The sequence below is a fragment of the Diaphorina citri genome, unplaced genomic scaffold, assembly GCF_000475195.1.
Source record: "Diaphorina citri unplaced genomic scaffold, Diaci psyllid genome assembly version 1.1 scaffold1397, whole genome shotgun sequence".
Taxonomy (NCBI): Eukaryota; Metazoa; Arthropoda; class Insecta; order Hemiptera; family Psyllidae; genus Diaphorina; species Diaphorina citri.
The window spans coordinates 37,925-57,458 of record NW_007378823.1 but is presented as its reverse complement, the minus strand read 5'-3'; the positions used below and the strand labels follow the sequence as shown (position 1 = coordinate 57,458).

General features: G+C 40.4%; 1 protein-coding gene across 1 annotated transcript; it reads right to left on the bottom strand.

Moving 5' to 3' along the window:
- Window positions 1-585: 585 nt before the first annotated feature.
- On the bottom strand, window positions 586-15,400 carry LOC103515683 (DDB1- and CUL4-associated factor 10). The gene is made up of 11 exons (XM_026828292.1): window positions 15,224-15,400; window positions 13,004-13,182; window positions 12,364-12,535; window positions 11,258-11,413; window positions 10,974-11,110; window positions 10,102-10,276; window positions 9,579-9,690; window positions 8,560-8,651; window positions 7,077-7,208; window positions 6,853-7,021; window positions 586-906 (listed from the first exon to the last, which is right to left on the bottom strand). The coding sequence occupies exons 1-11, from the start codon at window positions 15,377-15,379 to the stop codon at window positions 692-694; spliced, it is 1,695 nt and encodes a 564-aa protein (XP_026684093.1). The 5' UTR covers window positions 15,380-15,400; the 3' UTR covers window positions 586-691.
- Between the last annotated feature and the right edge of the window lie 4,134 nt (window positions 15,401-19,534).

Sequence of the window (19,534 nt, the reverse complement as noted above, 5' to 3'; positions counted from 1 at the left end):
AAAAAACACTCGTACCGGGCCTAAGGCGGGTGAAAAACAGAAAAGAAAAAGATAATAATAAAAGAATTCAAATTGAATCTTTTATTATTATCTTTTTCTTTTCTGTTTTTCATCTGCCTTAGGCCCGGTACGAGTGTTTTTTCGTGAAATTTTTTTTGACGATTTTTTTTTTTTTTTTTTACAATCTGAAAATCCATTTTTGATTTGCCATTTTTGACGAAAAACGCCATCTCTCTCACTCAAATGTAGAAAGAAAAAGACAGAAAACTCTCGGTCTCGTACAGCATACAGCTGGTTATTGTTTATTGTATAGGGAACTAAAGAGCGAGTTACAAGTTTTGAAAGAACTACTCTTGAGGATCTAGTTCACTGAAAAGAGTAGTTCATTTTTTTAGCTCAATGAATCTTTACACATCTCTAGTGTTTTTCGTCAGTCTCTCAATCAGCCCTAACTAGGATGATTGCTTGGTATGACATTTGGTTTTGGCTACAAATTTTACGAGTGAATGCTCTTCGCACTCAACCTTTGATATTTCTTTAGCAAAGGAAATTTTTTACAACTCACTCATCCTATTTAAAACAAGCCTTCTACTACCCCTAATGCACATGCTTGCTGCTCTATTTATAACTCTTTTTCATGACTCACTCACCCTATTTAAAACAATCCACTCTGATTTATAAAATATAAAATTTAAAACACTGGCTGGTACAGTACAATTCTTCCATTCAAACAGCCAGACGCCAGTATGTTGTGTTTAGGCGAGAATTTACAACTCAGTACGATATCGGAATGATTACTAGACGAGGTGAGCTCAAACAGCTGGCCTGGGACTTGGGGGGAACCGTCATGGCTGACACACTCGGACATGTTTGCACAGTCCTCGTTGAAGGAGAACAGCCGAACACCTGAAATGAGAACATAACAACATACAATGAACTCATTAAATTGGTCTGGCTGGGGCGGGGTACAGAGAGCAGGCCATTGTCTTGCTGTGGGACAATAAATAGGTATCAGAGCAGTTTTTTTTTTTTTAATAAAATTATATTTTTATAAAAAGAACCTTGCTTGCATAATAAAAATAGAGTACTCAGGTTGAAAAAATGAAATAAACACCAGACACTTCAGTCCAAGTTTGAGCGACTTTCGGCGAAAACTGAGGTCGTGAGAAAAGTGAACGTGTTCGAGGTTTTACAAAACTTTTGTCTTGAACAACAGCCGAACCGTACTTCAAACCAGGACACTCTTGACATTAAAGTACCAAGCTTTCTGGAGTACATATATTAGAGTTCCAGAACCCTAGGTTTTTCTCAGTGTCTAAGCAATCATGACCCACCTGCAAGGAAGATATAACCTCAGCCTCGTCACCGAAAGGGAAGTCTGTTATAAACTCCACTCTACTTGAATAATAAAAATAGAGTGCTCAGGTTGAAAAAATGAAATAAACACCAGACACTTCAGTCCAAGTTTGAGCGACTTTCGGCGAAAACCGAGGTCGTGAGAAAAGTGAACGTGTTCGAGGTTTTTACAAAACTTTTGTCTTGAACAACAGCCGAACCGTACCTCTGACATACTTCAAACCAGGACACTCTTGACATTAAAGTACCAAGCTTTCTGAAGTACATATATTAGAGTTCCAGAACCCTAGGTTTTTCTCAGTGTCTAAGCAATAATGACTTCTTGACATTAAAGTACCAAGCTTTCTGAAGTACATATATTAGAGTTCCAGAACCCTAGGTTTTTCTCAGTGTCTAAGCAATAATGACCCACCTGCAAGGAAGATATAACCTCAGCCTCGTCACCGAAAGGGAAGTCTGTTATAAACTCCACTCTGTTCCGTGTTCTACCTCTACTGAACAGATGATGATATTCGAATGCCATCGGTAGCGCTGTGTCACTTAGCTGCATCAGACGATACATGTTGGGCTGAAAAACAAAGTAAAAACTTGACAAACATGTTTCATTTTTGGCTTCTTAGGTGTGTCGAAACATAGTCGACGACTGTCGCGTCGATCGATCTATTCGAATGCCATCGGTAGCGCTGTGTCACTTAGCTGCATCAGACGATACATGTTGGGCTGAAAAACAAAGTAAAAACTTGACAAACCTGTTTCATTTTTGGCTTCTTAGGTGTGTCGAAACTTAGTCGACGACTGTCGCGTCGATCGATGTTTCTTAAGGTGTGTCTAAAACTCCAAACATAGTAGATGATGATATTCGAATGCCATCGGTAGCGCTGTGTCACTTAGCTGCATCAGACGATACATGTTGGGCTGAAAAACAAAGTAAAAACGTGACAAACCTGTTTCATTTTTGGCTTCTTAGGTGTGTCGAAAGTCGAAACATAGTCGACGACCGTCGCGTCGATCGATGCTTATCCTGAAGATGCGTTTTCCTACACCTAAAAGCCTGTTCCACTTTTCGTTCGGTGAAAAAATCGTGTCGTGCGTAAGTAGGAACAATCTCATTTAAATTACATTGCCTATAGGACATTTTGTGTCGTTCGGAAGAAAATCGTGACTTGTGTCGTGTGAACCCTCCGATTTAAATTACATTGCCCATGACAAATGTGAACGGCCTTTAGGTATAGGTAGTAGGTACGCTATACACCGACGTATGTATTTAAGTAATATAATATTGTTACCCGGCTTTTAGGATTTAGGGAAACGCATCTTGAACTCTGTAACGTTTAGAATTAGAAACCTCGATAGTATTTCATGGTAAATAAAATGCCTTCGAATAATGCACCTGATGATGAAATAATCTCTTTTGGCGTTTCCCCCTAATCGTGTCGTGCGTAAGTAGGAACAGTCTCATTTAAATTACATTGCCTATAGGACATTTTGTGTCGTTCGGAAGAAAATCGTGACTTGTGTCGTGTGAACCCTCTGATTTAAATTACATTGCCCATGACAAATATGAACGGCCTTTAGGTATAGGTACGCTATACACCGACGTATGTATTTAAGAACCGCCAGAGAAAGAGCAATTCTGCGCGGAGTTCATTGACCTCTGTTCGCTCGCTCTTTCTTCTCATTTCACGAGTTTTTGCCATCTAGGTATGTACCTAATCAGGTAATCATTGGGAAGATGGATGATTTCTCTCATTTCTCTTCTATTATCTCTCCGGCGGTCCAGTGCCGAAGGAAGGAGATGATAAGGTGTATTTCCTTCCGGGAACCACCCTCAGTGGTGCAGTGGTTAGCACGGTGGACTTTGAATCTGGAGGATTGGTGGTTAGTCTGGCTGGGGGACTTTAAACAGGGAGTATACATATTATATTACCTATTGTAGGTACCTACATACCTCCCAAAGTGGTACTCAAATCTAAATCTTCATCCATTTGAATACCTCATGACATAAGTCTAGTACTTATTACTTTGCACCTTTTGTATGACACGTACCATTTTCTAATTGAAAATTTGAAATTCAAACACAAGTATTTAAGTAATATAATATTGTTATCCGGCTTTTTGGATTTAGGGATACGCATCTTGAACTCTGTAACGTTTAGAATTAGAAACCTCTATAGTATTTCATGGTAAATAAAATGCCTTCGAATAATGCACCTGATGATGAAATAATCTCTTTTGGCGTTTCCCCCTCCCCCCCTCCTTTTTCTTCTTTTCAATAGCTTGATAGAGGGAATTCTAACAGCTGAGATCTCATCGTCCGCGACAGGATAGGAGAAAGCCATCCGTTCAGAACGAACCTTATCTAGGTATTTAGGATAAAGGTCGCTCCGGAAGGGGATCGAACCCACGATCTACCGCTTACGAGGCAAGCACGCTACCCTCCAATCTAGCTAGGCTGGCTACAACGTGATATATAAAGCCATCCGTTCAGAACGAACCTTATCTAGGTATTTAGGATAAAGGTCGCTCCGGAAGGGGATCGAACCCACGATCTACCGCTTACCAGGCAAGCACGCTACCCTCCAATCTAGCTAGGCTGGCTACAAAGTGATATACGTAACTTGCATGGAAAAAAGTAGGCACAGATTTGAAATTAAAAGAAGAGAACTTCAATTTAGAATATGTAATAACTATTATATCTACTCTTTATTAACAATCTGTTATACAAAATTTACAAAGGGCACTCTGCTTCCTGCCCAAGGTACTTTCACAAATACAAATCCATTACTAAAACAACTAGCATAAGATGGAATTTATTAACAATCTGTTATACAAAATTTACAAAGGGCACTCTGCTTCCTGCCCAAGGTACTTTCACAAATACAAATCCATTACTAAAATAACTTGTATAAGATGGAGATCCAATAATGCTTAGTTTTATCAAACATTTTTGCTCATCAGCTGATCGTCAAATGTCCTTTAGCAATGACCTGTAGATTAGATATCATTACGAGGTGTAATTCGCAAAACTCACTTCTTTTTCTTCGCCCTTTCCCGTGTACAGACGGGGTCGGTGTTTTTTAGAGATGCGACTTTTGACTCATCTTTGGGATTGAATCCCAACTGAGCTACTCAGTAAAAGGAACTACTCTTTTTTTCAACTCGCTCTTTGACTCCCGACTCTTCTCTGATACTTTCTACGCAGGGCACATGCGCGGCCTTTCTCTCCAGAGCCGCGCCAACCGCGGTCTATCCAGAGGGTTTCTTTGCCGCCACCGCCTAACATGCTGAGCTGAGAGAGGTCACCCGCCGTCACTACTGGAACTGCGGCAAAAATATGAGTATAAATAAATTTGCGGCAAAAGCATGAGTATAAATAAATTGCGGCAAAAGCATGAGTATAAATAAATTGCGGCAAAAGCATGAGTATAAATAAATGAAAAATTGGGTTTTTTGTAGCATTCATCTTGAGGGAACTAAAATGCAAGCATCCATATCACGTTAGGAGGTAGGACTTTACTGTTGAAACTCCTTCAATTGTATAAATAAATGTCTCGAAAATAATAATAATAATAATAACACATAAAATAGATCAATTCTCGACCACGAGTTCGATTCCCGCCCAGGGCGGATTTTATCCCGAACGGATAATGCTCGTTCTCGGAACGGTTGGCTTTCTCCTATCCTGTCTTCCTTCTCTCTACGATTTCGGGACGATAAGACCCTAGCAGTTACAGTTCCCTCTGTCAAACCTCTTAAATTATTAATTTCTTAAAAATAGTCCCAAATCTACGTGTATCGTTTTTAGGGTAACTTACCACTAAGATGGCCACAGTCCTTGCCGGTGTTGGCTCGTCGCTTCAAATATAGGACAGCACCCAACGCGAATATCACAGTAGATCCGAACGATATGAGAGCTATCATCAACCACGTCTCATTGTTACCTGAGAAGAGAAGCAATTAAAATATATTTAACCAATTGTTCCGAGAATTCGAGATCAGTTGCCAAAAGACAGCATGAAATCAATATGACATTTTTCTTCTTTATCTTATAGTCATGAGGTCCAGCCAAGAATTTAACACATTTTGAGCGAACAGCAAAGAATTTAACAAAGAGAGTTCTCAAATCCCCAGTAGGTAATTATTCATTTTGTTACATAATATTTTCATCAAAGGTTTTTCCATCTGTAATATGCAAAGTTCAAAATGTAAAGTGCGAAGTTCTTTCTGAAATAGTCCCCTAAACCTGAAAACTCTTAAACATTATTTACAATATCAGCATTATCAGCACAATTTTCACAATTTTTCATAAAATCTAAAAGTCTTACTCTACGCTACAAAAAACGAAAAGAAAACTTGGACCTCACTTCGTTCAGTCAATTTTCACCTTACTGATGTCACTTACTGTCGCTAGGTAGCGCATGTGGCGGTGCATGCGGGTCCATGACAAGCGTGACAGGGGCGGAATAAGGCCCCAGGCCGGCCCTGGTGTACGCCACAACGCGTGCGGTATAGACCGCGCCTGATGTCAGATTATTGAGCAGCACAGAAGTTGTGGAAGCGTTGAGCGACATCTGAGCTAGAATCTTGGTGCTGTTGTACGCTTTTACTTGGATCTGAAATTTGTGGGGTTTTTTTTTTTTTTTAAAGAGGTTTAATAGAGGGAACTATAACTAAACTACTGAGGTCTTATCTTCCCGGAATCGAGGAGAGAAGGTGGGCAATTGGGCCAGAAAGGAGAAAGCCAGCCGTTCCGAGAACAAATCTTATCATTCTCATCTGCTTAGAGTGGACATGAGAACACCAGAAAGTAACCCGTTGACTTATTATGCGATCGAAATATGATATTACCAATATTGGCTTTGACCCCTGTTTTACAGACCATAGATATTCGCGCGGTGTGCTATATAATGCAATTGAACTCCTTTGACCTTCCGGGGAAAACGAAACTCCACCGTGTGCTTCCACGGGTTAAAAATCGCCGAAAAAAAAATATTCTGGAGAGATTTGCGAAAAAAAATCTCTTTCAGAACCGCCAGAGAAAGAGCAATTCTGCGCGGAGTTCATTGACCTCTGTTCGCTCGCTCTTTCTTCTCATTTCACGAGTTTTTGCCATCTGTGTACCTAATCAGGTAATCATTGGGAAGATGGATGGACCCGCGACCTAGCGCTTTCAAGGGAGACTACCCTCCAAGGTGGCTCATCCATTTGAATATCTACCTCACCTCATAGGCCTAATACTTACTTTGTACCTTGTATGACACGTACCATTTCCTAATTGAAATTCAAACACAGACCTTTTCATCGCAATGGAAAACCAAAGCCCCCGGGGTAGACATAAAGCCACTAATATATCCTCGGCCCACGTTCAACTCTTCAACGTAGTGAGTCAGGCGCGGTTTATTCTGAACGAAAGACTTTTTGGGCGCTGGTTTATCAGCGAAGGCCAATAGCAGGATTATCATTTAGAGAGCTCTTCAACTCAAAGCTCCCACTTACCGTACGAAAAGGGTGAGCAAATGAGTCGGCCGTCAGAGGAGAAGCACAACTCTTTAATATATCCTCGGCCCACGTTCAACTCTTCAACGTAGTGAGTCAGGCGAGGTTTATTCTGAACGAAAGACTTTTTGGGCGCTGGTTTCTTGTTGGCTTTGCCCGATAATATATCCTCGGCCCACGTTCAACTCTTCAACGTAGTGAGTCAGGCGCGGTTTATTCTGAACGAAAGACTTTTTGGGCGCTGGTTTCTTGTTGGCTTTGCCCGCGGCTTTGTTGGCTCGCGATTGTTGACTTGTTGAACTCGGGGCGGCCGTTGTTGACGAGGGATTGTTGGATCGATCCGTCACTACAAACACCTGAGGACGGAAACACGAGTGTTGGAAGTTAAGAACTGTAGGTAGTAAATTTAAAGAACTACATCTAGTACATCTAAGTCTTAATATCATTACTAGCAGGTTGGCCGTTCTTCGCCGCAGAACACTGATCATAAATCATAACCAACCAACCAACCAACAGAAATCAACTTTCAAAACCCCCTAGAAAATGCGTAAGCTATTAGGCATTTTCCTTGTGATCGAAGGTTTTTTCATAGGACATAATACAGAAGAAAGAGTCTTCAAGGACCTTTTTTTATTTTTCAAAAGAGGTTTGATAAAGGGAACTGTAACTGCCAAGGTCTTATTGTCTCGCAATCGAAGATAGAAGGAAGACAGGATAGGAGAAAGCAACTTGTTGAACTCGGGGCGGCCGTTGTTGACGAGGGATTGTTGGATCGATCCGTCACTACAAACACCTGAGGAGGGAACGTGAGTGTTGGAAGTTAAGAACTGTAGGTAGTAAATTTAAAGAACTACACATAGTAAATCTAAGTCTAATACCATTACTGTTGCCCGTGCTTCGCCAAAGAAAATTGATTATAAATACTCGTATCATAACCAAGCAACAGAAACCAATACAGGCGGCTTGGACTTTGAAAAATTTTCACATTTTTTTTTTTTTTTCAAATACGTATTCCGCTAACGTAATAGAAAGTCGTGTGATGTTTACACCAGATTTTTTTTATTATTTTTTTAGCCCCTTAGCAATTATACAGTGACGTTAAAACTTCATCAAACAAAAAATAATAAAACTATCGAGCATCACGATTCTACGTGTTTCACGTGATGTCAAACATCGTGTCAACAATTTCATGTCCGAATTTCTACTAAAAAGCTAGGTATAAAAACTACACAATGTCACACCAGGCATTCAGTACACAATTTGAAGAACACTCGAGGTAAGCAACGGCCGTCGTGGCGTCTATCCGGACAGGTGACTGTCAGCGTCCATCGAATTGTTGAGCTAGCGTTGTTTTGTGAGAAACTGATAAAGGCTGCTGAGCTTGGTCCGAGCTGGTGTAAGGGACTCCTTAGTCTTAGTCGAGTAGTAAAAATAAGCACTATTATTATACCTATTAGCACTATTATTGTTTGCGAATTGTTGAGCTAGCGTTGTTTTGTGAGAAACTGATAAAGGCTGCTGAGCTTGGTCCGAGCTGGTGTAAGGGACTCCTTAGTCTTATTGGAGTAGTAAAAATAAGCACTATTATTATACCTATTAGCACTATTATTGTTTATCCTGGGATGTTACTTGAAAATGTAACCAGCCAGGCCCAAGATATGTATTAAGGTGGTGAAATAGAAAGTGAAAAGAACTTTAAAGACTCACCAGCCGTTCGACGTCGGATGTTGCACCGCCCGAGTTACTTTCGGTTTCTTCTGAATCTCCACCGTCGTCTGTTGCATTGTGATTGCGAAGACCTGGGTTGTGAAAAGAAAAACAGATATTATAGATATGTATCTTACTTGACTCATGTCCCAATGGGGACGTAGGACCTCTTTTTCTGTTGAAGTTTCCAAAATGGTTCTTGCTGGTTAGGCTGCCACCTCGCGGCCTGCAAGCCTGCCTTGTTTTCATGTACACTGCAAGAGTTGTACACACTACTTCCTGGGATGGTTTTGTTGGTAATTCAAAATGTTCAAATTTCTACTAGCGGTCACCTTGCTCTGTGTGAGCCTAGGTAAGTCTTTGCAGGTCAGCGAGTGTAAGAGGCTTTTCTTTTTTTAAGAGGTCTCATAGAGGGAACTATAACTGATAAGGTGTTATCGTCCCGAAATCGAAGAGAGAAGGAAGACAGGATAGGAGAAATCCAGCCGTTCCGAGAACTAACCTTATCCGTTCAGGATAAAATACGCCCCGGGCGGGAATCGAACTTGCGGCCTAGTGCTTACAAGGCAGACGCGCTACCAACTAAGCTAACTAGGCTGGCGGATTTCTCCTTTTCTCTCTTCCTCTCTTTGATTTTGGGACGATAAGACCTTCGCTGTTTCAGTTCCTGCCAAGCTAAGTCCAACTTGTTTTGTGTTCCAGATTTCTGTTCGTGTGCGATCGAGCCAGACTGTTCTGCTTGTGCTAGTCTAGGTGGTGTCTGTGCCGTACTCAATGGGCCTGGACACTCCAAGTGTCGAAACAAACAAGGCTGCTACTTTAAGATCTGGATATGTGACAAACAGGATAACTGTAATTGGGCACCGTAAGTTTTCACCTGTGTGTCGTAACAGACAAGGCTGCTACTTTAATAGAATAGAATAGAACAGCCGTTCCGAGAACGACCTTTATCTGTTTCGGATAAAGCTCGTTGTTCGGTGGTGTAGTAAATTCTACAGGGTTAGTCATGTCGTACGTACCTGAAGACATTCGTATGATTCGCACCAGGTCCTGGTCGTACTCTTGTTGATGTAAAACACTACGGGACGCATTGCCACTGCCACCCTGTATACTTCTGGCTTCTCTCAATACCTGCCAAGTTTAGCATAGGATACCATAAATTAGAATAGCATACTATGCTTGTTGATGTAAAACACTACGGGACGCATTGCCACTGCCACCCTGTATACTTCTGGCTTCTCTCAATACCTGCCAAGTTTAGCATAGATTAGAATAGAATAGAACATACCCTATTTATACCGGCGAAATGAGACTGAAAAGGTTCGTGGTTCGAGTCCAAGTCAAGTCAAGTCATGAAATATATTTAGGGGAAATAATTGGGGTATTTGTGACAAGCTATGTTTTCACTTGACAAATAGATGAAACTTGTTTAGTAATAAAAGTATTGTGAAATACAGTTAAAAACAGATAAGAAGTTTACATGTTTCACCACCTCCTGACGGCATCCTCAGAAAAACTAAGAATGAAAAAATAGTCACCTACCAGTAATGCTTCCCAAATATCCGCCGTGCTAATTTCCAGCTGCGGGTATCTGTTCTCAATGGTATTGCTCAATAGATTACTCCGATCATAATGTCTGGCCCGGCGTGATAATCTGGTGGAACGCGTGCCTTGACTAGATGTAGGTTCGCCACTGGTGCTACTGCTGGCGGTATTACTGTATGTAAAACAAAGGTAAATACTAAATACAAGTTCTAATTTCAAGCAGTGACGTGATAATCTGGTGGTGCCTTGACTAGATGTAGGTTCGTCACTGGTGCTACTGCTGGCGGTATTACTTTATGAAAAACGCAAGCAGTGAGTGATAATCTGGTGGAACGCGTGCCTTGACTAGATGTAGGTTCGCCACTGGTGCTACTGCTGGCGGTATTACTGTATGGAAAACAAAGGTAAATACTAAATACAAGTTCTAATTACAAGCAGTGACGTGGGGTGATAATCTGGTGGTGCCTTGACTAGATGTAGGTTCGCCACTGGTGCTACTGCTGGCGGTATTACTTTATGGAAAACTAAGAATTTTTGGTTTAGGAACATGAGCTGTGTGGCAAAAGCTACATATTTTTTCGTGAATTTATTTGTGTTAAAGCAGAGCCTTTTCACAACTTTCGTTGATATCACAGCATTACTAAGTGCTTCTTTTGCAATCAATTTCCATCTTTCAAGAATCTTTATTCACTGGGAATGCCGCCACTGGTCGCTACTCGATCAAAGTAGCTACTCAATTGTCCTCACGAGGCAGAGTGCATTCCCAGCACAGAAAAAACTTCGACCCCGCCGGGAATCGAACCCGGGACCTCCGGAGTGAAAGCCTAGTGTGATACCCACTTGGCCACGGAACTATGACTATAACTTACCTTGTGTCTTCCTCTTCATTACTTTCGTCCTCATCCGTGTCCTCAGGATATTCCTGTATATCATGTACACACGACCATTCTGATCGTTCACTGTTGGATATATTTCGGCTTAGAGCGCACCAACCATGAGGATGAATCTGAAGAGTAGAATAAATCTTTGAGATTATTGGTATCCACAATGAAGTACATATCCAAAAACATATAACGGTAAGCAATAAAGAATAAACCTTGTTTATCCTGCCCGAATAGGACTGTATATCATGTACACACGACCATTCTGACACCTGCAAGGAAGATATAACCTCAGCCTCGTCACCGAAAGGGAAGTCTGTTATAAACTCCACTCTATTCCGTGTTCTACCTCTACTGAACAGATGATGATATTCGAATGCCATCGGTAGCGCTGTGTCACTTAGCTGCATCAGACGATACATGTTGGGCTGAAAAACAAAGTAAAAACTTGACAAACATGTTTCATTTTTGGCTTCTTAGGTGTGTCGAAACATAGTCGACGACTGTCGCGTCGATCGATCTTTCTTAAGGTGTGTCTAAAACTCCAAACATAGTCGACCGGCCATCGATCGACGAAGTGAATCTATGTTGTCGAGGCAGTATGGACGTGTCAGTCGACGTCGATCAATGGCCGGTCAACTGTGTGGACACACCTTCAGTGAAGTGAATGGCTAAAAAACAAAATGGACTAGAATACTAGAAAATTATTGGACTGATTAAATGATGACACCAAAGCTAAGCTTGGAGGGTAGCAGTAGCACGTCTGTTGTATACGTTAGATTCGTATATTCGTATAACCCTAACCCATCTTTTGGTGCAGATGACAAAACGCTAGGTCTAGGGTTCGATTCCCGCCCGGGCCAATTTTATACGTAACAGATAAGGTCCGTTCTCGGAACGGCCAGTTTCCTGTCATTCTTTTCTCTTTGCTTTCGGAACGATAAGACCATAGAACTCCATAGAAGTTACAGTTCCCTCTACCGAACCTTTTCATTTTCAAGGAAGAAAAAAATTCACCTTGCTTTTTTTTAAATTTTATCTTTTTTTTTCTTCAAAATTTATGCTTGTCCAAACTATTGAAGCTTTTTTCCTGAATTTTCCTTGAGATCTCTTTCACCGTTCTGGACTGGCAAAATAATAATAATAGTGCTTATTTATACTGCTCGCATAGGACTGAAAAGTCCCTTTACTCCAGCAGTAGGCTACTACTATTATTGTGGTCAAATTCTCAAATTAAATTGAGGATAAAATTCCATACCTCGGCTGGGATTGAACACACGCCCTCTTGTTTACCAGGCGAGCGCCTTGACCACTACACCACCGAGGTAAGTTAAAAAGGAAATTCTATACTTATACTTATTCAACTCTCTATACTTACTCTGAATCCTAGCAGGTCTTGGGCCAATGTGTTCAAGTTCAGATCATGTATTAGTATAAGATATCCGGCTGTAGTACAAATGACCATCTTGCTAGCATCCGGATTTAGCCGCATGCGCATGAGTCCGTTCGTTTGGAATACGCGATCGTACACAAATCCCGTCTCTGTGTAGCTGAAAGGGACAACGAAAATTCAATTCAATTACCCTTTTTTTTGCAACCTCCGTGGTCGAGTGGGTATCACACTAGGCTTGCACTCCGGAGGTCCCGAGTTCGATTCCCGGCAGGGTCGAAGTTTTTTCGGCTCTGTGCTTGGATTTCGGGGTGCACTCAGGCTCGTGGGGACAATTGAGGAGCTACTTCAATCGAGTAGCGACTAGTGGCAGCATTATGAGTGTAAAAAAAAAAATCTTGAAAGATGGTAATTATGTAGATTATACTTCCGGAATTCGCCAGTTTTGCCAGTTCTTGCCAACTACTGCTTTCCAATCTTTGTCCCATCAGTTGGGTGGTCTGCCTCTGGGTCTAACTAACTCTGTAGGACTCCATTCGTTTACTGTTTTGAACTATCTGTAGTCAAATCTCCTCGCAATGTGGCCTGCCCATTTCCACTTAATTGTTTACAACAAGTAAAAGCTTACTTGTTGATATCCCACGTATAAATACTGCCATCAAATCCAGCAGTGACCAGAAGATTATCCTTGCTGGAGAACTCAATGTTTTTCACCCAGTTGGAATGACCTTGGAGGGTTCGAACCCGGGTCTTGAGATTGCGAGCGTCCCACAGAGCTATGGTGGTGTCGTCCGAGCACGTGGCAAACTAGTACCTTGCTTTCCCATGTTACTGTTAAGTCTTGAAGGAAATACTTTCCAAAAGCAATCTCTACCATTCAGGAATGACTTTACCTTTGAATAAGACCATAGAATTATTATGCTAGTCTATGGAAGCATAAGCACTTGTTTGTCAAGATGTTCCCATTTGTATATACCCGCCAATCATCTTACCCATCTTGTGAGAACTCCAGGTTAAAAATGCCTCCAGTCTGTTTTGTGTCACCCCATTTGGCGATTGGTGTCAATGCAGAGTAGAGAGACTTCTGAACTTGGTTCTGTGTTCCAAGCTTTCTTCGCATGCCCAGTTCTCGTTCGTATAGCCATGAATCATTGAACACATTGAATGACCGTTTTAATGAGTAGGTCTTCTCAAGAGACTCCATAACAGTGGGCTCATTGGGCTGAAAAATTGAAGTGATTGAAATTAACAACTAGGCCAGCCTAGTTAGCTTGGTTGGTAGTGCATCTGGCATCTGCCTTGTAAGCACTAGGCCACGGGTTTGATTCCCACCTGGGCTCATTGGGCTGAAAAATTGAAGTGATTGAAATTAACAACTAGGCCAGCCTAGTTAGCTTGGTTGGTAGTGCATCTGCCTTGTAAACACTAGGCCGTGGGTTTGATTCCCACCTGGGGTGGATTTTATCCTGATGGGATAATGTTTGTTCTCGGAATGGCTGGCTTTCTCCTATCCTGTCTTCCTTCTCTCTACAATTTCGAGACGATAAGACCATAGCAGTTACAGTTCCCTCTGTCAAACCTTTTTTTTTTTCTAAAAAAAAAAGAAAAAAAAATCAACAACACTAATTATAGCAGCAGTGAAATTCCAAGTCGGGTCAGGATCCTCCATTCAACAATTCCAATTGTACAAGATAATTATGTTAATTGTATTATTATTAAAACAAAAACCAAATGTTTCAAAACAATTTCTCCCCCAATCAACTGATTTTTTCAACTGAAAGAATTTGTGTGTTGGGGAGTGGGTACTTGTGCAGAAGTCACGTCAGTGGAAGATTGCTACCAAAGGAACTGGCATAAACAAGTAGTGACCAGTGTTATTATACGGTTAGGTTAAATGCAAAAAGGAATTTTCACAATTAGAGCAGTGATTAGTGTTATTATAGGGTTAGGTTCAATACAAAAAGGAGCTTTCTTTTCCACTGTCATGGCTTCTGCATAATTACCTGGGTGTGATATAACACCAACACCAACTATACCTTATTCCAATTCTTTTTTTTTTTTTTTTTTTTTTAAGGGTACTGATACATGTATTATTCTTCAACCCATCAAATATACGAGACCTTGTTTAGACTGCTGGGGTAAAGGGACTTTTCAGTCCCATTTGGGCAGGATAAACAAGGTATATTTTATTCTATTCTATTTTGAACTTAACATTTCCCTATTTTTCTTCTCTACATTCCTCTGTTGAGAGCTTCCCATTTGTGGCTTTGTGCCATCCTTTTTCTCTTAACCCAGAGAACAAATGGGAAAACTGGCTAAATGGAAAATTCTGACTAGAAACACTAACTCCTTAGGTGAAAAAGAAGGTACATATTATTCATTGCCGTGTCTTCTAGACAATTACCCATATTATAACTCACCAATAAGAATCTTCTTGTATTTGGGTGACGAGGCCTGGAAGGACCAGGGATGTTACAATTTGACATTATGTGTGATCTCAAGAGGTCTTCTAGTAACTAATTAATTTATTCCATAGGGCACAATAGTAGGTTTCAAACGTTGTGTATTCTAACCAAGAGGACCAGAGGAGAGTGGATTCTTGGAAAAGTATTTTCTTTCTTCATATTAATATAGGAAAAAGAACAACGTCTTCACTTGACTAGTAACTTTGGAAACTGTAGGTAATTTTATTTTACAAGAGATAAAAAAGGAGATATCGTTAGAAAGGCAAGAATGAAGATCGTCAGGACACCTAAGGGACTGATATTTGGGGCAGTACTTTTATTTTTTTTTTAGTAAGGGTCATTTTTCTGAGTACCTAAGCCTAATTTTGATTTTATTTTAGCACAAACCTGACATAGTTGACACAGTCTGTGTGAGCGTCGGGTATCGAACCTATGACCGCTTTACTGAGAGGATCGAACATGTAGACGCACTTCTTTTCACAGGCCGCCACCAAGAGGGATCTGCGAAACAAAAACAAAGATAAGTAAGTGAGAGGCATACTACGGGGTGGGCATGCTACGACACAGACCACATGCGTCTAATGTAGCGGTTGTTTCAAATTAAAACGGCGGTGAAACACTCATCTTGAAAAAAGTTAAGAATGTAAATGAGTTATAGTTCTATTTTTCCTATAATCAGAACCGCTCGGGGCGGATTTTATCTTGATGGGATAATGATCGTTCTCGGAACGGCTGGCTTTCTTCTATCCTGTCTTCCTTCTCTCGATTTCGGGACAATAAGACCTTAGCAGCCACAGTTCCCTCTATCAAACACCTATATGTCGTAACAGACAAGGCTGCTACTTTAAGATATGGCTATGTGACAAACAGGATAACTGCCAATGGGCACCGTAAGTTTTCTACCCTGTGGGCCTCTGAGTGGTTCAGAGCACTGACTCTCGACCCGGAGGTGCTGGGTTCGAATCTTGGCCAAGGTGGAAAATTTCTCATCTTTTTTTTTACCTTCTCACTGGGATTTTACCAAGCTCCCCTAAGTGATGTAGTGGTCAAGACATTTTTCTAGCGCCTAATACATGGTAGTGTGACTTCAGCAATGGGCACCGTAAGTTTTCTACCCTGTGGGCCTCTGAGTGGTTCAGAGCACTGACTCTCGACCCGGAGGTGCTGGGTTCGAATCTTAGCCAAGGTGGAAAATTTCTCATCTTTTTTTTTTTACCTTCTCACTGGGATTTTACCAAGCTCCCCTAGGTGATGTAGTGGTCAAGACACTTTATTCCTACCAAATTTCAACTTTCTAGGTGTTGTGGTTCTAGAGATAGAGCGATCAGTGTGTGAACTGTGAATGGATCTCGTTCTTATAATATAAGATTTAACCACCATAATTGTAGTAACCTATAACCTAATGCTAAGGTAAAGGGACTCTTTAGTCTTTAGTCCTATTCGAGCAGAATAAATTAACACTTTATAATCAAGGATGGTCTTTTGCTGTAAACACATAGATTTAGGAATTGTAATTTTTCCAATCGGTATACTTAGAGGGACTTTTTAGTCCCACATTGCTCTCACAACTTCAATTTTTGATGGTTAATTTCCATTTTTTTTTTTAGTTCATTTTACATTTTGGATAGTTAGGTTGCTGATTTTTAAATAGATAGTAAAGGGAAACCGTTTATGATGTAAATAAATAAACAAATGATAATTCCCCTACAGGTACACCTACCAGAAAGTCAATTGCTATTCGAGCAGAATAAATTACCACTTTATAATCAAGGAAGGTCTTTTGCTGTAAACACATAGATTTAGGAATTGTAATTTTTCCAATAGGTACACTTAGAGGGACTTTTTAGTCCCACATTGCTCTCACAACTTCCATTTTTGATGGTTAATTCCCATTTTTTTTTTGTTCATTTTACATTTTGGATAGTTAGGTTGCTGATTTTTAAATAGATAGTAAAAGGAAACCGTTTATGATGTAAATAAATAAACAACTGATAATTCCCCTACAGGTACACCTACCAGAAAGTCAATTGTCGCACTTGCCAGGGCAGATGTGACCCGAAAGCTCAAACCTGCATCACTAAAGCTGGAAAAACACTTCACTACTTCTGTAAGGATATCAACTACAACTGTGGATGGCAGGAAAACGTCCAATCTGATCCATGTACTCAAGGTTGAATGCAATAAGGTATTTCTCCTTTTGATGTAAAAAAAAAAATAATAATAATAAATAAACCCAGTAAGACCGAAAACCAATTTCCCCCGATTTTTTTTTCCATTTTATTTTATTTTTTAATTTAAAAGCACAGCACAAACATACTTCTGCTCCAAATATTTCAGCGAAACTGAATCAGAACAAAAGAGCATCTTCTTGACTATCTATTTTATCAGTTTCAACACGTATACCTCATGTCACTGTAGATGGCAGGAAAACGTCCGGTCTGATCCTCTAAAATACAAACTAGAAAAAGAAAGAAAAACCTGATGGAATATATTCAAGTTTCTTTATGAATAGTAACAACTAAATTCTTAGTAGTATTTTGTGATGTCCCTTTTTCTGCCAGTCTGCTGGATCTGCGGGTTTTGCTTCTTCCCTTCCTACGATTCTTCATGGTGGAATAGCCACCATCACTGACCGAGGAACTAATACCGTCACATGCCTTCAGAGGAGAAATAGGTGGAAGATGACTAACACTTAAAGTCTGTGTACCATCTTTGCATGGTTTCGAATTAATTGAAGACTCAACATCACCACCCACATGATTTCTAGAAGAAATGTTTGAGTTGACAGAACAAGGAGGGATTTCAACCACATTATTCACTACTAAGATCTCTGAAGGAGGTATTGGAGCAGCAACCCTATCTGTTGAAGAGCAAGCATTTGGAACTGGGATACGTGTTTCTTCTCCTTCGGAATGAATAAGAACAGTGTCGTTCTGAGTCAAGAAACTTTCCTCATGTGACCTATCAGCAGATGGACAAGGGGGTTCAACTATATTATTTAACATAGGTATTGGAGCAGCAACCCTATCTGTTGAAGAGCAAGCATTTGGAACTGGGATACGTGTTTCTTCTCCTTCGGAATGAATAAGAACACCATAGATCAGGAAAAACAAATTTGAAATTTCGCGCTGAACGAATATTTAACACTGGATTATCAACAGGAGACAGGAGATCACCAGCCACCTGTGGGAAAGAGTCAGAGGATAACGCAGAGCTGTGAGCTGCTGCTTCTTCAGTATTGAGAAGGGTTTTATCCTGAGCCAAGTTCTTCTTTGAAGTAGTTGTGCTATTTTTCTGGAAGGACAAAAAAATATGGTGAGTAGTATCATCAATAACAAATTGCAGCTGTTGAGGAAGCTCATCCTCTTCAAACTCTACCTGAGAATCCAAGAATGTGTATCTAGTTTCAGAGAGAAGGTGGGCAAATCTTTTGTCATTGTAACCCATCTTATTGTATTGGACATATGTGATGGGGATCTTATTCATTTTGAGGACATGTTCGATACATTCATTTGATAACCAGGGTTTAGCACCTTGGATAAAAATTTTTTTAAATGGAATAATTAGTGGTCTGATTCTGACCCACTGGTTGTTTATAGAGATGGAATTGAATCTGCATATATAAGTGACTTGCGAGGGAAGTCTCAGGAAAATTCTTGTTTTATTTTTTATTTTGTGAATCATAAGAATATCTTTAGGAGGGATAGTAGTGCAGACCAGTGCTTTGACATAATCAATGTGGGGGAAGTCTGAATGTTCGATGACAAGACCGCAAGACTGGTCCATCACCGGCTGATGGACTGTCTTTTGGGCGTATGACAAGGGAGTAGAGGGTTGGATGGAGGGGTTGGGACAGACTTGTGCGGTGGGTTGAGGTTGGGTAGAGTCAGTGCCGTTGGTGGTGGGGTGAGGTTGGGTAGAGTCAGTGCCGTTGGTGATGGGGTGTGGTTGGGTAGAGTCAGTGCCGTTGGTGATGGGGTGTGGTTGGGTGTGTGCATTAGAGTTGGGGGAGGGGTTGGGTGAGGTTGGGTGGTTGGTTGGTAATTGGGTAGGTGAATTTGCTAAAAAAAGGGAATTAGAAGGAGATGAGGGAGGGGGAGGGGAATTGACATTCCGAAGAGGGGGCCATGGGTCTTTGAAGTTGGACATGGTGAGCTTAACTGTTTGGACGATCTATATCCCCATTGAACACAGGTACGCACGAAAAACTTGGAACAAGAAGTAAAAATTCAGGTAAAATCTTCAAATTTTTAATCAGCAAAGCAAAGAAATATGTGGACTATTAGATCACAACCATCCAAAGATGCATTATTTAATGAAAATTCACTTTTATTAAACAAAATCCGAAATTATTAAAAAGGAGCACATGTTCACTTTTTGGGAAAAAATGGCGACTGGAACACAACTGCACAACTCTAGGTAGGTATTTGGTATTTTCAAAAATTTAGCGCCACGTATTTGTTTACTTTTTTATCAGTGCCGTAAACGTATGCAAACGAAAAATATAAATAACCTCTTAAAATATTTCAATTCACTTCCCAAAATCTCAACCATTAGGTTTAATTAGATATTGATAATTAATGAATATTAAAATAAAATCATAAAATATAGGTAATATTAAAATTGAAATATATTTATTAATGCAATTTATTTTTGCCTTTTTAGATTTGGGGAGGTAACACTGATATCGGATG

Bases quoted from the DNA above. Each gene is read 5' to 3' on its own strand.
- LOC103515683 (XM_026828292.1), bottom strand. From the start codon at position 15,379: ATGCCTCTCACTTACTTATCTTTGTTTTTGTTTCGCAGATCCCTCTTG. The intron at 11,111-11,257 runs GTGTCAGAATGG...TCTACTCTTCAG, and splicing joins AGGTTATATCTTCCTTGCAG to ATTCATCCTCATGGTTGGTG. The intron at 7,022-7,076 runs GTTCAGAATAAA...ACGTGGGCCGAG, and splicing joins CAGCGCCCAAAAAGTCTTTC to GATATATTATCGGGCAAAGC.